The following is a 21488-nucleotide window of genomic DNA, read 5'->3' on the forward strand; positions in this document are numbered from 1 at the left end:
TCTTCTATTTTTTTTAAGATTTTATTTATTTATTCATGAGCAACACACACACACACACACACACACACACACACACACACACACACAGAGAGAGAGAGAGAGAGAGAGGCAGAGACACAGGCAGAGGGAGAAGCAGGCTCCATGCAGGGAGCCTGATGTGGGACTCGATCCCGGGTCCCCAGGATCACACCCTGGGCTGCAGGTGGCGCTAAACCGCTGCACCTCCAGGGATGCCCCAAATTCAGTCTTCTAAACCACTGGTTCTCAATCTTAGCTAAACATTAGAATCATCTGGAGAGATTCTAAGTGGTTTTTTTTTTTTAACATTTTTTTTTATTACTAAAAAACTTTGATTTGAAAAATTTGAAACACTAGAACTAGAGAATATACCAACCATCCAGATTCAGTAACAGATCTGCTTATCAGAACAGATCTGCTTCATCTATCCCCCTTTCTTTGCTGATATATATTAAAGCATATCCCACACATGATGTCACCTCACCTTTCCATACTTCAGAATGCATCTCTAAAAAGCACAGCCATTTTCTTACATATCAAAATGCCATTATCACATCGAACAAAATCAACAAACTATTCCTTGGTATCACCTAATATGCCTGGGGAACTTAAAAAGCTGGGGCCTAATGAAGACAGAATCTTGGAAGGAAGGCCCAGGTACGAGCGTCTTTCCTAAAGCTCCCACACTCCATGATTCTAGTGTACGGCCGAGGTTGAGAACCACTGCCTCATCAACCCAGAATCCTGCTATGGGCCCTAATGTGAGCTCCAAGAATGTGCCTTTACCCCTGATCACATGGTACACAATAAAAAAGCTAAGGAAAAGGTGGCATGCCATAGAACAGGATAAAAAGAAGGAAATAAGGGAAGCCTGGGTGGCTCAGTTGGTTATATGGTGGACACTTTTGATTTCAGCTCAGGTCATGATATCAGGGTTGTGAGACTGAGCCTGGAGTTGGGCTCCATGTGGGAGTGGAGCCTACTTAAGGTTATCTCTTTCCCCCTGACCCAACACCCACTCTCTGGGGGTGGAGGGAAGAGAAGGAAAACAAAAGAATTAAGTCAGCAAGATACAGAATGGGATCTACTATATAATGCAAGGAGCTGAGGCCTGCTCACTTGATCCTCTAGATCCATCAAAGGTCTGAGAGGCCTGGAAAGAGTTGTTCCCAGCTGCCAAGGCTGCTCAGAGGGCCCTTAGCACCTCACACCCGGCCAGCCTGCATTATGCCTCCTCTCTATTTCTAGCCCTTTCTGTACATGCTGTCTCTCTGGCCTAATATTCTGGCAAACTCAGAGCTTTAGCACCTGGTCTTAGGATTAATTAGGCCTTTGGTGAAGGGGTGTGCCAAAATTTCTTGGGCCTTGGCACTAGGGCTTGGGACCACAGTCTTCAATTTTAACTATTTATTTTATTTAAAAAATAACTAAACAAAATATCCAGCAGAAAAGATGAGGCTGTATCACTGCAGCTAAAAATACCTCTACCGAGGGCGTCCACTTACCAGCTCTTCAATTAGAGATGTTACAGGGCCCTCTGTGAGCTGTGCAGAGTTGGCAGCTCCACAGGGGCTCTGGGCTGCTGGGGACAATCCCTGGAGCAGTAACCAGTGACTGCTGGGTGGAGGGGGTGGCAGACAACCAGCCAGCCAACATGATTGGCACACAGAGGTAACTCCCAAGCCCCTCTTTTGCTTTATGGACCCAGTGTCCAAGCCAAGAAACCTCTTGCCTTCTTTCAATGATGGACCAAAATGCTACCTCTGAGGATGCATCAAAGTAACTGGGGAACCTTGAGGTTCACATGAGTGTGATAATAACCAGATGAGATAATGCCACCCAGTCTACCTCAGGGTGTGTCTGTGCTGCCAGACAACTTCCAAGTTTGAGTCAGTGCTAACTAGACACAGGTGAGGCATCTTGGCAGAGTCAGGAAAGTCAAGGAGGAAAGCCTGCTTGAAATGCAGGCCTGACATCTGAAGGGAGAAACTGAGGGAGGTATAGGACTTTATAGTAACTAGGGTTTCTTTCTCTAGGATCTCTTTTCTACGTCCATCTCAGTCCTAGAGGTCATTTAATCTAGCACATTCATTTTTATGTGGGAAGATGAAACCTTAGGGAGGTTAAATGATTTTTTGTCAAGGCCACAGATTTAGTAAATAGACGAGCCAGGCAGGACTTACACATGGGATTTTTTATTACAAGTACAGTGCTTCATCTACTTTACTATGTCATCCCAATGAACGGATCCATTCTATAAGCGTTTAAAGAGCTACTAGAAAAGGTATTTTCAGTATAAGGGACCAAAGAATGTCAGGTGAGAATTCCCTGGATGACCTGGGAATTTTATAATCCCCTGGTTCTGCAGAATTCAAGGGTCAGACTCACAACTGAATCAGATGTTCTGTGGGAACAGCACCACAGATGGGTGATAATTCATTTAGCCAGAGATCCAGAGCCATTCCCTTCATTTCTGCCTGGGGGAGTGGGAAACACTTGACTGGAGGATACCAGGAGAAAAAGGGGCAAGGACAAATAGCTGCCTGGTTGGATGTAGGCACTGACCCTTCTCATTTCTTGACATTGTGTATAACCCTTATGAAAGAATCTGGAAGCTTAAGTTAAGAGCGTGGGATGGTTGGATTAAACAAACAAACAAAAAAAACTCGAAAACATTAAACATTCAGAAGTATATGGGAAGGTGCAGATTGGTTCAGGAAGAAGAGTACAATGCAAAAACAATGTTTCTGGGGTGTTTATCATGGGCAAAGACTGTCTAGAGTCCTGTGTTGTCCAATATGGTAGCCACTAGCCACATGTGGCTATTAAAATTTTAGTAAACATTCTGTGTTAGTCAGTTGTACTAACTACATTTCAAGTGCTCAATTTCCATATGTGGCTAGTGGCTACTGTACTGGATAATGCAGATAAAGAACATTTCCATCACTGCAGAGAAGTCCTATTGGACAGTGTGGTCTATAGACTCTGGTTGTCTTCTTACATTCCTTGCTGGTCATAGTGAGTTGTTTCTGAGAACCCTTTGGGAAAGTGCTGAACTTGGGGAAGCCAGAGGGTACCATTGCTCACTCTCCAGCAGACCTATTAAACCTAGGAACTCAAAGAAGCTTAGAGCAACTGGAAGCATGAATGCCCCAGTGTACTAGACTCACCAGGCCCTAACTCTTCTTCCCTCAGGGCCTTGTCTACTCCTTCACAGCCATTCTGACCTTTGCATATTTTACTTGGTTTCTATTTTACACTGTTTTAATTGATGTTTAATATAGCTTTACTCTGCGTGGTGTTCCAAGCCCCTCACTAGGGGGCCGCTCACAGGCAGAAGCACAATTAATAGCAATCCCCAGAAAATTATGCCCTGTATCAAAGCTGTCATTGTACCATATAAATGCTTATTATTACTATTGAATTCTCCAGCCCTGACACCTCCCTGTGTTTACTAGGTAGCGGATAAACCTCTGTGTTTGTGTCTTCCTTACTCTACCACACCATCCGGATTAAATATAGCCCCTGTGTGTATGTTTAGCTCCATTTAGCTGTGCTTTGGAAAAGGGGGGAGAGGGGACTAAGAGTTAATAAAATTAAATTGCTGGAAAATGCGATTTGTTCCTCCCCCACCTGACAAGCCCTTAAAAGACACACAGACATCACCACTAATGAGATGGGTAAGCAGCCTCAGCTACAAGGTGGGGGTAAGGCCCAGAGCCTGCTAACATGGCTTATGGCTTTCAGATCTGCCTCCTCTGAGAGAATAGAGGGAGCAACCCCAAGAGCAACAGGGCCTTAGGGGCAAGGGATGATACCCAGGGGTCCACCCTGTGGTCTGGCAGAAAGCGACCAGAAAACAGTGCCTGAGCTGAAGTCCTGCCTAAGGAGTTAGAGGGCAATAAATTTCACCTCTGCCCTGCAACTCTCAGTTTGGGGAAAAAAATAAAAAATAAATAAAAAGGCAAGCAATGTAAGCCTCTCCCCAACCCCGAAAGAAAAAAGAAAGCCCCTCAATTTAAAACAGTTTAGTATTCCTTGGTTGTTTCTTTTGGGCATTTCTGAAGCTTAGTTTTTGGCATGAAAAGATAACAGCTTTTCTATGATCACTAATCAGGAAAAGCAAATGGAAAATTCCAGGCTTGTAAGACACCTGTACTCCTCCCTCTCTGGCATGCCTTCTTATCCTGTGTGCATTCTCTCTGCAACCCTGTCTAGTTAAGAGTCTTCTTTACAGAATGCTGAGGCCACGGATGACTTCCTCCTCTGACTTAGCCCTATGTCCTTTTCTTTCTAAAATAATACAATTTAGAGAATGCATGTGTTCACCTCTTCTGTCCACCTCTATTACATACACCCCACTCCATCTTATATGACACTCTCAGTCTTCTCCTACTTATCTGTACTGCCAGTGGATGAACAGGTGGCTGTCTGGGAGGCAGGTGAGGGTGCAGGTAAGATCAATACAACAGTAATGTGCAGATGTTAGCTTTCCTGTGCATGACAATGTGTGTCCCGAGGACTACCTTCCTCATGCCTCAGTTTCTCAACTACTGTGAACTGCTTTGATTGGACTGTGTAACCTCTAGAGCCCTGACAGCTCTCAAAGGCTCTAATTCAGTATTTTGAAGGCTACGACTCAAGTCCTTGGAAACTGAATGGGTCATGTTTATTTCTATTTATAATCCATTTTTAATTTTTGCACTCAATGCTCTATGGAGAAATGTAGATTCTAAATTCTTCTAACCAACAAAGAAAAAGCTCTATTTTAAGCTGTTTGACAGGAAAATATTTCTAACTACATTGAGTTTCCCATATTATATTTGCTTTGCCTTATTCCATCTTTGCCTAAAAAAGAAGTTTCTAAAAAACCATAAATGCTTTTTGTGCTCAGGCATAGCAGGAATGAGGCTGCCTTGGCTGAAGGAAGAAGATGGTGCGGATCTTGGGCCCCAGTGGGGCAGGACTGTTTGCCATCTGCTGTACTAGTTGCCTTGTCTCCAAATCAGGCCTGGTTTGTAGTTTGCTGCAAATATTAGGAGCTGAGCCACTAGCACTTCCCACCCATCATGGCAAGCCTTGAACCCTTTGTACTCTGGCTGCCAAGAGAATCTGAAAGCAGGGGGCCACTTTCCATCTTAGGAGAAAAACATGTGTTATATGTAAATAGATTTTTCTTTTCCCTTCCTCTCCTCATTCCCAGCCATCTTGAATGCTTTAGACTGAAAGGGAGGAAGACCTGTCCAACAAAGCTGAAGAAGGTGATGGAATTGTCAGAGACTTCCCCTGCCCCATCTATGCAGGCCAGAATGGTTTATTAATGATCCATGGGAAAAGAACAATCATCCTGCTGGCAGCTTCACATGTAATTAACCAGCTTCACAGAGAGCTGGCTGCCTTCTCCAGGTCTGGCATCTGCAGACTGCAGAGCTACCTGACATAGTGACAATGGGTTTCTAGTGAAATCTTCCTACTGGGAAAGGGGCATCCAAAATAGTGACCTAAACCCACTGGGCACTCAGGAAACATAACTGTGATGGCAGTGCTCTTCTGGAAGCCTGACTGTGTACGTGGGCTGACACAAAATCCTCCAACCTCCCTGATGGCAACAACCAGCTCTGGGGAACTGCAAATCCCACTGGTCACCATTAATTGCCTGCTCAGGTAAGTGGCTCCCTCTGTTGGGTAGAGGTCATGGAGCAGGGTAAGCTTCCAGGTGGCCCTGGAAATACTCCCCCAGCCAAAACTCTACCCACAGGAGTTTCGGGAATTGGTTCATGCTATGCAAGGCAGCGGACTCAAGCTCTCTCCGCCCCTCCGCAGTGCTGAACAACCTTGCCAGGCGTGGTAGGCAGCAGTTGCTTCTGTGTATTTATGCGTTAGAGAACCAACAAAATTCAAACTACAATACACAAAGAGAAAAGCAGCTAAGTTAACCACGTTTTGCCTCTGTAGTCAGCGCTAACTTCCCTTGTAAGAGCCCTGGGATTGAAAGACTCTTGGTCATCCCACCAGGTGAGTGAAGAAATAAATATTTGCCATTCAAGATGCAGTTTTAAAAATGAGCTCTTTAGTGCACGGCACCAGAAATGTCATTGATTGTGTTTCCATCACCATTTCCAACAGAGAGTCAGAGGTATTTCAATGAGGGAGAACAGAACAACCCACAGACACACATGACCTTCCTGTGCTTGTTTCTCGAGTGGAGAAAGAAGCAGATAAAAACTAAAAACTGTCTCCATTCTCCATCCCCTGGTAGATACCTCTTCTAAGCACTAGAGCCCTTCCTTCACCCCGACTCAAGCTCAAACCCTAGGCACCCCCAATTCCCCTAGGGTGAGCCAAAGTTACTACCTGAAGTCTCAAAGGGAATGACAAACATTTGCATGTGCAGCAAAACCAGAGCTAGTTCACAGGTGTCATGGACTTTTTGCTCCCCTAACTCCATTTACATTCTGTAGGATCATAAAGGAAGGCTGTGCCCTTTAGAAAAAGGGGAGAGGAAGTGCTGGGTAAGGTGGTAGTGTCCATCAACTAATACCATGCTCTCTCTTCTTGAGAATACTGCACGTGTGATGAACCCCTCAAATAAAGCTGTGGAGTTGAACAGGCTCCACAGTCATTTTCTTGCTCCTTACTTGCAGTCTCCTTCCTCACTCAGCTCTGATTACAGGAGCCAAACACAAACTCATTCTTGTTAAAACAGCCTAAAATTCTCAGCTGCAGCTCAGCAACTAACAGGCAGGAAGAGGTCACTGGTGGCCTGGTAGGAAATAGATAGCTCATGATGAATGAATTGGTACTGCCTGCCATTTTTACTTGCCATCACTTTAATCAATAAGGGAAAAGGTGAATTGCTATTGATCTTTTCAATACCTCTCAACAAAACTGTACAAATTACAGAAACACAAGGGGGAGGGTGAAAGCATCAGAGAGGAAGGACAGATGAAAGAAGTCTAGGCAGGGTGAGAATGCTGCATCTTCCCAGTAGTCTCCTCGTCACTGGATGTTAGCCACGGTTGGGTGTATATGTGAATGTTTCACAAAGAGCCCTTCCTCACACCTTGAAGAGCTGGCTACGGAGAGCAGTTTCAGGGCCTCCCTCTCTACTTCATGTGGTTGCTATGCCTCATCAGGGCAACAGGGCAAGTGAAACCATATGGCTTCCCTTGATGCAAGGCTAGAAGTCTGCATGTTGAGAGGTGCTACAGGTCCCAGGGCCTCAGAATTTTTAAAGTTGTCATTTTTGAGTGGTGTCTAGCTGGGCTATCTCTCAACAACTAATATAATTCTGGATGGGAAAACAAGAATCAAAAGCTTTGAGGGCAAACTCCAGCTTTGTCATACTGACCCCCAGCCCTGGGTTAATAGCCAAAAGAAGCCAGACAAAGCTGATAAAGTAGAACTGTCTTGCAACATACTTGGATAATAACAAAGACCATGGCTCCACGAGTTCAAGCCTATCCTTTGAAACATTTTGGGCTGAAAGATACATCATAAAGATCAGAGGTTGGGGCTAAAACGTGAGAATTTTGATCTGAATCCCAGGACAATGACCATGCACAGACACGCAAGATGACATACTGTATGTAAATACGATCTTACCCAGAGAACAGGAAGCAGTACACACTGTTATGACAGATAGGCATAAACAACTAGTAACAGAAAGATATACATTTAAGTGTCTGATTTTCAGGGCTTAGTCCAACCAGCTGGCTATCAGAAAGACTTGTGAGAATCCTTCAGTGCTCTGGGACAGCTTCTGTTTAAGATATAATGCTTATCAGAACCAAAGTCACGTCAAGAAAAGGGCAACATAACAGACATTTTATGACAGGGAGAAAAGTGAAAACTGATATAGCTAATAAGCCCATGAGGTAAAAAATGGTCAGATCTCAGAATTTGTCTTCTGTTTCATCAACCAAGTCGAATTATTCAGATGCAGGTGAGAAGAAAAAAAGCAACCACAGGTTGCTTTCCAGGTCACAGAGTGGCCTCAGCTTGTATGTGGTGATTCGCCTTCTACCTAGGTGGGAAGAACTAGGGCTCCTTGGATCCTCTGCACCATGCCTTAGTAATCACCTTTCAGCTCTCTCCAGGCAGAACAGGGCTGAATGCTCCCGTTCTGCAGATGGTGAAACCAAGAAGGCTGTCACATATCAAATATGAAAGAGAAACCCAACCTTTAAAACCCGTACGTGAAAAGAGTGCAAGCCCTTCAGGATGCTCTTGGCGCTCTTGCTTAAATGATTCTCCAGAGACAATGACTCAGGGTGTAATTGTGTAATTCTGAAATCAGTGAAAACCCAGTTTGCCAGTCCCCTCACCTTCCTCCCACAAATACCTGAAGGGCCAAAACAAGGGCAGAATAAAATGCAAGTTACAAAGCTGCTGATGTGGTTAGAGTGGAAGTGCTGATATTAGAAGGAAGTGGTTAAGTGTACCCTGGGTGTTTGGAAATGGCCACGTCTGCAGCCCTGTAAGCTGATGAAGGAGCAGCTCCGGCTGTCTCTGCCAGGCAGACAGAGATTGGTCCTACACTCAGGAGGTGGGAGCATGGCAGTGAGAGGGCATGAAGATGAGAAACACTATTTAGCAAACACCAGTACCCTCCTACATGGAATCTTCCAATTACGAAAGTGACCCTATTCTAAAATTACCACGTGGCAAGTGGCCAGGCCAAAAATCCATATCCAATCAGTGGTAATGGACTATTTGTTGAATTTCCTCATATAGGATTGCAGCACTGCTATAAAAATCTTGGGTCAGTAGTTTTAGATTTATTTAACCAGAGAGGTACCAGCATCCTAGCATTGCCAGCACCGAGAAACCTGTGCAGGCTGCTGGTAGTGGTGGAGGGACCTGTTGGGTTTTACTTGCATAATCTTCCCCTTCTAGCTGTATATTCAATGCCAAGACCCTCTTCTGGTACCATTTGATAGGAATTCACTGAATCGAGAGAAGGCAAAGAGGGAGGCATTACGCTAACCTGGAAAGAAAAATGGTACAGTGAAGCTGTTTCCAATTCAACTTTTCACTACTGGCTTAATAGATAGCTTTTGTTCTTCCTGCAGTGACTGTCCCAAAAGATTCATCTTGGGTCCTTTTCTTGTCTCTTTCTATCCTGGTTAACACCTAGATCTTTCTTTAGAGCTCGTGCCTGGCACGCCACTATTCTCCAATCCTCAAATTTAATACAGATCAAAGATAAACCTATGACAATCTTAGATTGCTGTGGCCAGGCTAAGGTGGCATGGGGCCAAAAAAGAGCAAATGCTATTCCAGAGGATAAGGAAGCCTGGGCCAGTTAGGACCTAGATAGGCATCCCTATATCCGTGATTTTCATGTCACTGGGACACCAAGAAATAAGCAAGGTCAGAAGTCCTGTGTAAATGGAAAGAAAGCATGGAGAACCCTGAGGATTGGCAGATCATCCTCCAAATACTCATATGGCAGTTCGACTGAATGGCAAATATACCCAAGCCATTATTTCTTAGATGTCTATGAAGAATCTGTAGAATCTTGGCTCTTGGTGAGGGTTGGCCTTACCTCTCCAAAGTCTAGAAGAGGCTCTGTGCACAGGTTAGGACTCTGTGGCCATTACCCTCCAGACCTTCACTTTTCCACTGAATGTGACACTGCCTAGAAAGATGAGATTCTAACATGTAGGACCATGTGGAAGCAGAGGCAAAAAGACCCTGTTTCTGGGATGCTTGGGTGGCTCAGCGGTTTGGCGCCTGCCTTCTGCTCAGGGCGTGATCCCAGAGTCCCGGAATCGAGTCCCCGCATCAGGCTCTCTGCATGGAGCCTGCTTCTCCCTCTGCCTATGGCTCTGCCTCTCTCTCTTCTCTGTATCTCTCATGAATAAATAAACAATCTTAAAAAAAGACCCTGTTTCTTCAGAGAAAAGGGACTAGATAACCCCTGATGGTATTTAGACTGCCCTCTGAGAACTTAAACCAAGGATGGCAAATAGGTATCAAAGTGCCAAATTCACTCAACTGGTAGAAGCTCCTAGGAGTCCTGTTTTAAGAAGATTCTGAGCCCTAAGCCAAAACAGTGCTGTGACTGTAAACATGTGCCATGGGTGCTAGATGGGAGGAGCATACATATTTGCCATCACTGGCTTAGACAGGACTGGTGTGTGAAGAGCATTGGTGAGGACTAACCATTGTTCTTTGTTGATTCTAATATGAATACTGCTCCCAACACATATGCTGATGACCAGCCTACCTCCCTACTTGGTATCACAGTTTGTCCGTACTGAGGTTCTAGTCCTAGATTTTAGCTAACGTCTGAGGGAAGAATTTTCATTCATAATAAAAATAATGACACAAGCTGTTGTTCGCTGAGTGTTTACTATTTAACAGGGCACCACTGCTGGGAATTTTACATATATACATGATTTCCACAATAACCCTAGAGAGAAGGTACCCTTTGCTGCAGGTGAAGGAGTTAGGTTTAGCAGGACTGCTGCCCTGTGCAACTCTAGGAGCACCATTCTATTGAATTTCATTATGCACTGAGACGGTCCTGGATTTAGAAAGATTAAGGATCATGTCCAAGGTCATTCAATGAATGGTGAAGCCAGAACAAGAACATAGGTCTGACTCTGAACACATTACTAATGGAGTTTTTAAGTGACCAAGAAGGTAAAAAACGTCCCTAAATGTTTGAGATGTTGGTCTAAGGATGAACTTACCCTTCCTGAATAAGTGACACATGTTGTTTAGACCCGGTTAGGGTATCTGCTGTTAATTCTCAGGCCTGCTCATAATCTTATTTCATGCACCACAGCATTTCATAACAGACCATTGGTCACTTTCATTTTCAAAATCCATTTAAGTTCAGCTGACCAGAAACTGTCACAGGTGGAGTGGCAAGTGGGAAGTTCATCAATAAAGCCAGATTTGGAACACAGAGAATCTTGTCTAGTCGTTGGCAACAGACACAGGGAGTGAGCATGCTAATGGCAAGAAGAGGGCAGGGCTGCTCATGCTCTAGAACAGTCACTATTATGTCCTTGGAGGAGTCACACGTGAAACACCAGAATGTTAGTATTACCTGAAGAGCAAATGAAATGTACAATCTTTATTCTTTGCTGGAGCTCTGGCAGCCCTGCTATTATATATTAAGGGCTTCGTTCTAAAAAGATATCTGTTGAATTATGTAATTCCAAGGAGAAGATATGAACATTCAGGCAGTAGGTGTGTCTGGTAATGGTTAGGACAAACTGAAAAGTGAGATATGATGCCTAAAGACCCCCAAACATGACAGCATGAAAGCTCACATTCCATTTTACATGGGTGCTGCCAATGTCTTGGGGTCCTGTGTGAAGCTCTTCTGGAAACAAGAGAATGGGGCAAGTCTGCATGAAGTCATCTTTAGTGTGTAAAGTAAGTATGATCTGCTAGTCAGAAGATATGAAATAAAGAACTGTTTTCCAAATTAGGCTCCCAGAAGGAAACGGACAGACTTCACAAATAAGGGACTTCATCTGAAAAAAATCTGGAGCTGCTTTTCTATTCTATTCTATTCTATTCTATTCTATTCTATTCTATTCTATTCTATTCTATTCTATTCTGGATATTAGCTTCTTTTCTCCCCATTTTTCTTTTTTAAAGAGAATCCTTACCAAAGCTCAAGAAGCAGTGAATACTCAGGATGACTGAAGAGGTAGGAAAAAACAGGCATTATTACTAGGGGCACCTGATAAAACTAAATCAAATAAATGGGGGCAGCCCTGGTGGCTTAGAGGTTTAGCGCGCCTTCAGCCCAGGGTGTAATCCTGGAGTCCTGGGATCGAGTCCCATGTCAGGCTCCCTGCATGGAGCCTGCTTCTCCCTCTGCCTGTGTCTCTGCGCCTCTCTCTGTCTCTAATAAACAAACAAATAAATAAATGGCACCCAGCTCTCCTAGCCCAATCCTAACCTAGGAGTAGTCCAGAAATTTCTTATTTCTTACCTCTTGATAGAATTTTTCCATTTGTTCTGGGTCACAGGCTCTACATAACTATACAGAAGGCAGACCAGGATACACCTGGCAATAGCTGCTGTCCACAGGGATGGCTCATAAAGAACTCTACGTCAGATAGGCAGACAGTACTGAATACCATAGGTGGCAGGAGTTCTGCTTAGCAAAGCTCTGTCCGAAGGATTTTCATGGTCATGTGTTTATAATGATAATCTTGTAGTGAACCAATAAATGCACTCTCCAATGGCAATCAGTGTCCACTATACTCATTTCCAGGCTTCAATTTAGATGAGGTTCAAAGTACGTACTGTGGACCATTCTAGCAGAAAGATCCAAGAGGAAGTAATGTTTGAGCCTTTTGCATTTTTACTCTAAGACTGATGTCGGTCAGAAGTAAAGATGGAGAGAAAAAAAAAAATCAGTCCAGGGACCTGCCTCAACATTGCTAAGGACCTACTTATGGAGGAAACAACATCCGCGAGGTCTAAGGCCTATACTTTCTATTTCCTTCTACTGGTAGGAACAAATTGAACTGGCAGAGGAAACATTAGTGTCTCTGAAGGAAGAGTTCATAGTAGTAAGGACCAATTCCCCAGGGAAAGGAAGAATCCCTCTGCTGAAAAGGATTTTCTTCCTTGAGACTGGATTACATCCTTGAGACCTTCCTACATGTCCCCAAGGAGGCCAAATCCCTTGTGGCCATAAACCTTATTCTACCTTATTCTGTCCCCAGTCCCAACAGGCAGGCTGGGATGTGAACACTAGTCTCGAGATGGCAGTGAGGCCTATCAAACTTTACCAGTCAGCCTGTATGACATAATTACAGGTAATAGGATCTTGGCCAAGCCAATGAAAAATTAGGCCCAGGAGCTATTTCAGAAGAATGGATGCAATTCTATGCTTGACTGGCTATGAAAGTTCCAAGCAGAAGAACAGGGAAACAGACAACAGCTTAAGCTGAGCCAGCAGCTTTGCAGAGAGGAATCCCACTGGAGCCAGCACACTATCGGCACCTATCAGCATATGCTGCTGAACTAGCTTAGGGAAGGCTACTGGTGACTGTCTACCTGGGGAGTTTAAAAGCTGACAGGGGAGACTTAGCAGCCAGGGGAAGGGAAAAACGGGGTAACCTGACAGTATCCTCCATTCTTCATTTTTACCTCACCTCTAAATGAAATGATGCCGTTTTCATTTAGGTGTTGGAATGGGAATTGAGGACCTTCCTTCTAGGGCTTTTAGAGATACTTGGCAAGAGCCAAGAGCCCAGAAAGGAAGGAGCTATAGGTAGGCCGGTAACAGCCTAGTTACCTGCCTAGTTCACATGGTGCTTACAGCCTATCACTGGACAAGAAATGGTTGACTTGAACTTCAAAATAAACCCTTTGATCCACAAAAGCAAAGGACAGGAAATACACCATGGGGTGAAAGAGAGGAGTAGCATACTAGGAGAATGATGAAGGGATACTAATGATTTCTATTTGAATACTAGAAGTTTTTCAAAAACACACATCATGATCTCATTACCTTTAAGTATCTTGGTTGGAGAGCTGGGGAGACCCAGGGATGTCAGAGTCCCAGAGTGATAGCAGAGTCAGGTCTTGATAATGTACTTTTTCAATGAGAAGCGCCTGAGTTAGCAGCTGTGTGTCTGGCTTCAATACTCCAGTCTTCCTCCCTGACTCACAAATGCTGAGATTAGAGAGCCTTCCCAAAGTACTACAAGGAACAACAAAAGAACAGGCCTTCTTCCCAATCTCTAGAGTTAGGTCACAGGGAACCAAGTAGTAGATTTAATGAATGTCAATCTATTAATTATCTCTCAGACACTAGGCGAAGTACAAAGAACACAAGGACAAGAGCATGCATGGATCCTGTCCTTGAGAAGCTTATGATCTAGGGGGGAGGCTGACCCACAGATCGCTTCAATGATATTGGTCAGTGCATGACAGATGTGTGCACAGGACACTACAGGGACCAAAGGAAGGGCATCTCTCTCAGTCTGGGTGATCAAGAAAAGCCTTCTCAGAAAAGGAGTTATATCTTAAAAGGACAGGTAGGAATAAGAAAGCAAAGAGAGGGTGGTTGATATACTGGGTGGGGAGCCTGGGTTGACCTAAAGAATGAGGTGAAATGGAATGGTAAAAATGGGGAACTGGGAGTATAATAAGGTGAGTGAAATGAGTAATGGTGAAATATGAAGCTGGAGAAGTAATCAAGGATATATGTAAACTAAGGAAATCAGACTTTATCCCAGGGACAATGGGGAGTAATATATATATATATATATATATATACATACACACATATATATATATATATTTTTTAAAGAGTTTATTTATTCATGACAGAGAAAGAAGGGGGGTGGGCAGAGACACAGGAAGAGGGGGAAGATGGAGAAGCAAGCTCCTCACAAGTAGCCTGATGTGGGACTCGATTCTGGAACCCGAGATCATGCCCTCATCTGAAGGCAAATGCTTAACTGCTGAGCCACCCAGGTGTCCCAGGAGTTATATACTTCTAAATGATTAACTTACTAGATACATCTTTTAAAAAATATTAGAAATAGGAATATGGATATATATATCAAGCTGAAATGGAGCAAGGTAGGTCAGAGAAGAATCATCATGAGAAAAAAAAAAGAAAAAAAGAAAGCCCACAAAAGTCGAACAACAGATAGCAGGTATCAGACAATTGAGAGGTGTAAAAGCTGACAAGAGAATAAATATTTTGGGAAGGTGTGGCCATAGTAAATCCCTCAGCTCCCTCAAGTCTTATGAGCATCGAGAATCACACTCAGTGGTTCCTTACTGGAGATGAACTCTCAGTTTATTTGCTGGACCTTTAGGGAAGTCCTCTACAAATTAATTAGGTCCTGATATTTGAGGGTTGAGAAAGGGTATATACTGTTAAAAGAATGACCACATTCTAATAGAAAAATTGGCAAAATTTAGGGAAGAAAAAGCACCTGATTTGGAATGCATTTGGGTTTGGTATTTGTGCTACAACAAACTCTGAATAGAGGCAGGTCACCATCCATCTCAGTTTCCTGAACTGTGAAACTGGGATATTTCCTGTGTAGGTTTACTTTGAGATTAAAATGAAATATTGTATATGAAAGCACTTTTACAGTAGAAAATACTATATAAATGGAAAGGGTGATCATGATTAAGACACGAGGTCCTTACCCGAGCTCCCTTCAAACAAAATAGCCTTTAATGGAAAACTAACTGGAAGACCACTGGGAGGGGCTGAACCATCAAGAGTGTGTGGGGAGGTAAGAGAAAAGCCTTAGCCTCCAAAAGCCCTCAACACCTCATGGAGTAGGAGAGTGGCTGAGAAAGGTGACCTTACTGCATTCCCTTTTACCTGGGCAGTGGCAGAGATGTAGAATAGGGTGTTCTTTGGAAATAAGGGAAATGTTGGTAGAGAGCTGGCCTGCCTTGCCAGCAGGTTATTATTTATGGCTCAGCAAGGGTTACAGAACCAAGGGAGATTCTAAGAGCAGTGTTTCACTGGCTTTATGGGCACTAGGTTTCCTTTACCTTTCTGGGTTTCCCCGTGGCTTGAAATATCCTTATTGCTTTGATCCAGAGATCTAACTGTGCTACTGTCCCTCCTCCCATATATCTCCTGGACAGGGAAGGGACCTGCGTGGACAGCTGGGAACAGCAAGGGTGAGAGCATATACCACAGCACTATGGGGAAACGGGGGGCAACAGTTTCAATGGTAAACTGCTTAGACTGTTTATTATCTTTTTCAGACATGATGCAGCACACTTGGTGCTAAAAAAAAAAAAAAAAACCCAAAACTCCCCAAGAAACCATCTCTTTTATGCTAAGGTTTCTCTTTCAAACATCTCTCCATAAATACACACCAATATTCATTGTCAAGTCCATAGTCCTCTGAAACGTAAAGACATGTTCTTCAGACACCAAGAGTTGCTTGGGATCTTTTGTGCATCTTTGTTTTTTTTTAAAAAAGCAGGGGGTAGTGGGAGAGAGGGGATCCAGATTATGCCCTGGCCATGGCAGGCGGGCAGCCTCCCTTTTGATGCCAGCAGGGAAAAGGGAAATAGGTCAGGGCAGTAGCCAGAGTTTTCAGCTCAGGCTGCCCAGCATGAGGATATTTTCCAGGCAGCAGCAAAGGGTAATTTCTGAGATCTGAAGAGGACAATGGGGTCATTGACAAAGGTCTTGGAAATGATCACCAAACCTCCATACATCCCACCTCCTGCCCTGGGGAAATGTTTACCTCTTATAGCCTGGAACTGTGAAGAGGGTTAATTGTGACACTGATCTCTACTAATACCTTAGAGCCCCTTCTCTAAGAGTGCAGGATTTCCTGACAGCAACCAGAGTGCTGTACAGGCAGCAGCTGGTCAGTGAGTGAGTGCTGGCTAGCTGGCCTTCTGGCAAGGTGTGAAGAGATCCCAGATGACTGCTTTATTCATAGGAAGGCCCTTAAAAGGAAGAAGATGGCTTTGGATTGCCAGATTAATACTTTAGACGGGAATACCAAGTTAGGAAAGAATCATCCAGAGCCACATGATAACTGGAGTACAAAAACTGAGAGTTTGCACATTTAAGCCAGTTATCTACCCATTAGCTAATGTTATCTCTTGCCACTACTTCTGGGAAGATGCTAGCAATGGGCACAGTTCCCCATCTGGGAAGCTACACCAGATCTTCCTGTTCTTGGCAGTGCGGCAGAGAACTGCCTGAAAGAGGCAGCTGTATTGCGGGAGGAGGGCCCACAAGGGGGGATTGCAAGTTCATGCCATCCAGGGGGACACAGAACTCATATAGCTCACAGTCACAGCTACAGCAATGGACACAATGATCTCACTCTGCGTGGCCCAGAAGTAGCCCAGCCTCAAAGGCAGGGGCATAAGAGCAAATTGTCATTTTCAGGGCTACAAGCTATTTAAACCAACCCACTCAGTATATACCTACTGTACAGCAAGGGTCAGCAAACTTCTTGTGATAAAAAGATAAGTAAGTATTTTAGGTTTTGCCAGCCTTACAGCCTGTCGTAACCATTTAACTCTGCTGTTAGAATATAAAGGCAGCCATACCCGTAGTTCATAAAACAATTAGTATGGCAGTATTTCTTTCTTTTTCTTTTTTTTTCTTTAGGATGGCAGTGTTTCAACAAAACTTTATTCACAAACACTGGCAGTGGGCCATATCTGCCCACCCCTGTTACATACTGAGTCAGGGTGGGAAGAACTGCTGAGCTAATTGGATTTCCTTCGAGTAAAAAAATAAGTATGAAGTCCTTTCAGAGTTCCTTGGCTGCTTTGGCCAAGGCTACAAAGAGTCAGGTAACAAGATGGTGTCTAAATTGCTCTTTCTCTTGCCCTGGAGCAAGAATGCCAGAATACTCAAACTCCTGATGTGGAATAGTCCTCTGAGACCCCTAGTTCAGGGAAAGCAACAAAAGACAACTGGGGTGCCTGGGTGGCTTAGTTGGTTAAGCGTCTGCCTTCAGCTCAGGTCATGATCCCAGTCAGGGTTCTGGGATGGAGCCCTATCTCAGCAGGGGAGTCTGCTTCTCCCCTCCTCCCACCTGTGTGCGAGGTCCCATGCACATGCGCACTCTCAAACAAACAAACAAACAAACAAACAAATAAATAAAATCTAAAAAAAAAAAAAAAAAGACAATGGGAACCAATGGCTAAGAAGGACCACATAGAAAACTGGAGAAAGAAGAAATACAATGATACATGAAAGGTGACAGGAAAATGGAGCTGAATGGTGGCCAGGAATGTCAGTAGTTCCATGCTAGTGTGCTAGTGTCACTGTAAAACACATTTAAGGAAAGGAGGGCTATTATGTCTCTGGTATTAGGGACCATCTGAAATGTCAACAAGAGACTTGTGTGATACTCTGGCAGGCTCTACATGAGGCTATGGGATGGAAAGACTATGACTTACAACTCTTTACTCAAAACAGAGAAAGACACAGGCAGCAATTTCTCCTCTGGCTACCCAAAGCCAAGACAATGCAATTCATAAACAGGGAGTCAGGCATCTGTACCCCAGCTGTCTGTCTGCTCCCTAGCAGGGGGGCTAACCTGGGGGCAGTGTCCATTATAGTCTCCCCCCCACTCCACATCCTCTTCCAGTCAGTTTACTGGTTCATAAATGTGAGTAACTTGATGGAAGCACCACTGTGGGATCACACAGGGGGCCCAGGACATGCTGTGAAATCATGAAATCTGTGTACTTCTCTCCTATATGATACTGTAAGTTTCCAGTGACTGGGGAAAGTGGATAGAGGGTAGAGAAATCCTGGTCAAAAATAATATAATAAAAAGAAAAATTTAAAGGGGAGGGATGGGGGTCAAGGACAATCACATCATCATCATACCTGATTACTTTAGCTAAATCTGATTATCAAGGGAATAGGCACAAGATACAAAAAACCTGTTCAACAGGGGCCATGACAGCAACAGTTCCGCTCTAGAAGAACACCGGAGTGGGGCACAATGGAGGCGGCCCTGAAGGTAAGAGCTACTGGGTGAGAGGTTGTGAATCCACACTCAGACATCCAATTACACAGTAGTTTCTCCTAAGGGTGGGAGGGATCTCTGCATCCGGGAATGCCAAACCATCAGGCTGTTTTAGATCCTTGTGGGGTGAAAGGAAGAGAAAGAACACCAAGAAAAATGTTCTCCAAGACAATGTACGGAATAAAAATACAGGTAAAAGTTAAGTGAATAAATCTAGAACAAAACAAAAAATGCTCTTCATTTGTACAGCATTCAGAAAACAGTTTTCATACATGATATGAAGGCAAATGCCCAGGAGAACAGGCTAGAAATGTCCTTTACTAAATAAACTTCCAAATTATCCTGAGTTTAGGCCATACTCCTTTTTCCTCTGGATAAAGACCTTCCAAAACAGGCCAGGAATGCCCGGGTGGATCAGTGGTGGAGCATCTGCCTTTGGCTCAGGGTGTGATCTTGGAGTCCCAAGATTGAGTCCCGAATCAGGCTTCCTGCATGGAGCCTGCTTCTCCCTCTGCCTGTGTCTCTGCATCTCTCTGTCTCTCTGTGTCATTCATAAATAAATAAAGTCTTAAAAAAAACACACACACACACAGTCAGGCCAAGTAATCATATAAGCAGCTAAGAAAAGGCAGAAAGTTTCTATAACAGGAGACCCCAACTTAGGGCTCTGCAAGATTGGGCCACTACAGCCAAGAATGCTAAATATCAATCTGGATTATACTAAGACCTACAAACTCATGCACATGTTAGGGGCATCAAAGAAGATAAGGAAAAATTTATCTTTTCCCACAATCAAATATCAGCAAACATACAGATAAAGTAAGGTCACAGTAACTAAGAGAGTAAAAGAACTTTGGGCCACTCACTCTGTTTAGTGGTCAGTGTTCTCTCTGACCCCCTTGTGCTTTTGGATATCATCAGCGGGCCAGAAACACGAGCAGGTAGAAAAGTGGCTGGGGAAATGAGAGTTGAAAAAGAAAGGGAAAGAAACTTCAGGAGACATGAAACACGAGGGGGAAGGTGGTGGTGAGAAAAGGGAGGACAACACAGAAGTGGGGAGGGGCAGGAAGTGATGAGAATGTTGCTACTGCAGGTCTCACAGGATCCAAGGAACCTTTCCTCCCTCCATCCAAAGTACAACCACCAAATGAACATCTGTTGCTGCTACCTCTGTGATGTCTTTAAGTCCCAGACCTTGTGTGGACTTACCTGCTTTTGCCAACACAGAACTGCTCTGTAGTTATCCAAAGGCCCACATGGAGGAAATTCTAAAATATCTGTGCTTCTACCTCATTACCATGCCCCAAATCGCAACAGCTACTGAGAGATAACTGGAGTGTTTGGATTCTTAAAATACTTCTCTAGCAGGGGCCTATCTTTAATTGATAAAAATTCAAGCTACGTTGCACAGTTACAAAATAGAGGGGAGGGGTAAGGCACTTTGCATGCCAATATGAGGATTTCTTCTTCACAAACATGAATGGATGCATCTTATCAAAACCAAAATAGGGGTCAAGGTGAGACTGAAGAGACAGCCAAGGGGGTAAGCACTCCATTGTACAGATGGCCAACAGAGCTGGCGCAATGCCCAGGAAGCTGCAGTTTGTTTTTGGGAATGGGAACTCATAGCTCTTGAATTAAGAAACTCAGGATTTCTTTTGCCATACCACTTTTCATGAAATGGGAAGGTATGTACTAAAGAAATCCTAAAGAGGTGGCAACCAAAAGCAAATAGTACTGCTCACCCAGAAGTCAAAGAGGTGGTTTTCTACAGGCCAGGGCAGTCCAATGCAGTATCTTGGGCTAGTGTGTTCTCTTGTACCCCTAGTACACAATATATTCACTGGTGATTCAAATCAAAATGAGCGATGCTGAAGCTTATGAACGCCCCAAAGGCCTCATGTCTGATTGCAAGGATCTACAAAGACCCATGAGTGAGCTAACCTCCTGGACTCTATAATCTTTTAGTTCTGTGCATATTATGATATTGCATGAAAGCTGAAGGGACCCTATGGGTTTGATGGTAAAAGAAATGAGGACAAAGGCAGATCTAAAATCCTCAGTCTGAGCCTAGCACACACTCCCCCACTGTTCCTTTCTTGTGCCCACCTAGCAGGATGAATGACTGGAATACTCCTGGAAAGAAGATGGATCAGTTGACTATGACTTGATAAAAAATTAGCAGGTAGATGAACACCACAGCAGCTAAGAATCCTGACTCCTGCCTGCAAGAGCCAGCCCAACAGGCAGAAACAGAAATACAATTAAATTAAGTCAGAAAACCCGCTACAGAAAATGCAATTACTCAAAGATACAAATAAATGTTCAAAGAAAATTGGCCTCTGACAGGGTTAGTCAAGCTTCTAAATCCAGCTGGAGGCAGGCAGCTCAGGCTAATTCGCCAAGAAGGAGAACTGCAAAGCTGTAAGCCCTCTCTGCGTTAGGACGCTGGCTAGGCGGGCTTGGTGTACACCACGTATCCTGGGTCGCCAATGGTGAGGGGCGACTTAGGGTGGCTGGTCAATAATGCAGGGCTCAAGGAAGTAGGATGTGGGCAGACACACAACAGATGGTGGATGTGGAAGGCTGAGCACTGGAAAAAGTGACACACTCATCCCTGACGTGGCAGAAAAACATTAGACCAAGGGAGCCCCATTTTCTCAACCCTCTTCAGACAAGAAGCAATTGTAAAATGTCCCACCTCTCGCTGCAGCACCAGCTCCTTGGTGAAAAGTGTTGCTTCCTCACTGAAAGGCTCTCCCTCCTGCACCAAGCCTGGGAGGTTTCGCGCTCCTCTGGGGCATTCGATGCCTGTGTCAGGAGAGAAGGAGAATTTGTGATGAAAAGGGGCCCAGTAGGCCTAATGCCCCTAACCTTTCCAATAAGGCAGGAGTCAGATCAGAATGCCATCACATCTGAGATAAGGGACCCCAGACGGAAAAACCAACACCACCAGGGCAGCAACAATGGAGAGGAACTCTC

General features: G+C 44.2%; 1 protein-coding gene and 1 long non-coding RNA gene across 3 annotated transcripts in view; both read right to left on the minus strand.

The window, feature by feature from the left end:
* Positions 1 to 21488, minus strand: part of SND1 (staphylococcal nuclease and tudor domain containing 1) — a 420776-nt gene that overhangs the window by 77578 nt on the left and 321710 nt on the right. For both annotated transcript variants that reach the window (XM_035698273.2, XM_049093379.1), the window contains exon 16: positions 21208 to 21317. In XM_035698273.2, the coding sequence (XP_035554166.2) occupies positions 21208 to 21317 (110 nt within the window). The remainder of the gene's footprint in view (positions 1 to 21207; positions 21318 to 21488) is intronic.
* LOC125752428 (uncharacterized) lies at positions 55 to 21183 on the minus strand. The gene is made up of 3 exons (XR_007401927.1): positions 19716 to 21183; positions 19373 to 19459; positions 55 to 13708 (listed from the first exon to the last, which is right to left on the minus strand). It is a non-coding gene; the product is annotated as an uncharacterized LOC125752428 (long non-coding RNA).

Source organism: Canis lupus, chromosome 14, assembly GCF_003254725.2.
Source record: "Canis lupus dingo isolate Sandy chromosome 14, ASM325472v2, whole genome shotgun sequence".
NCBI lineage: Eukaryota > Metazoa > Chordata > Mammalia > Carnivora > Canidae > Canis > Canis lupus.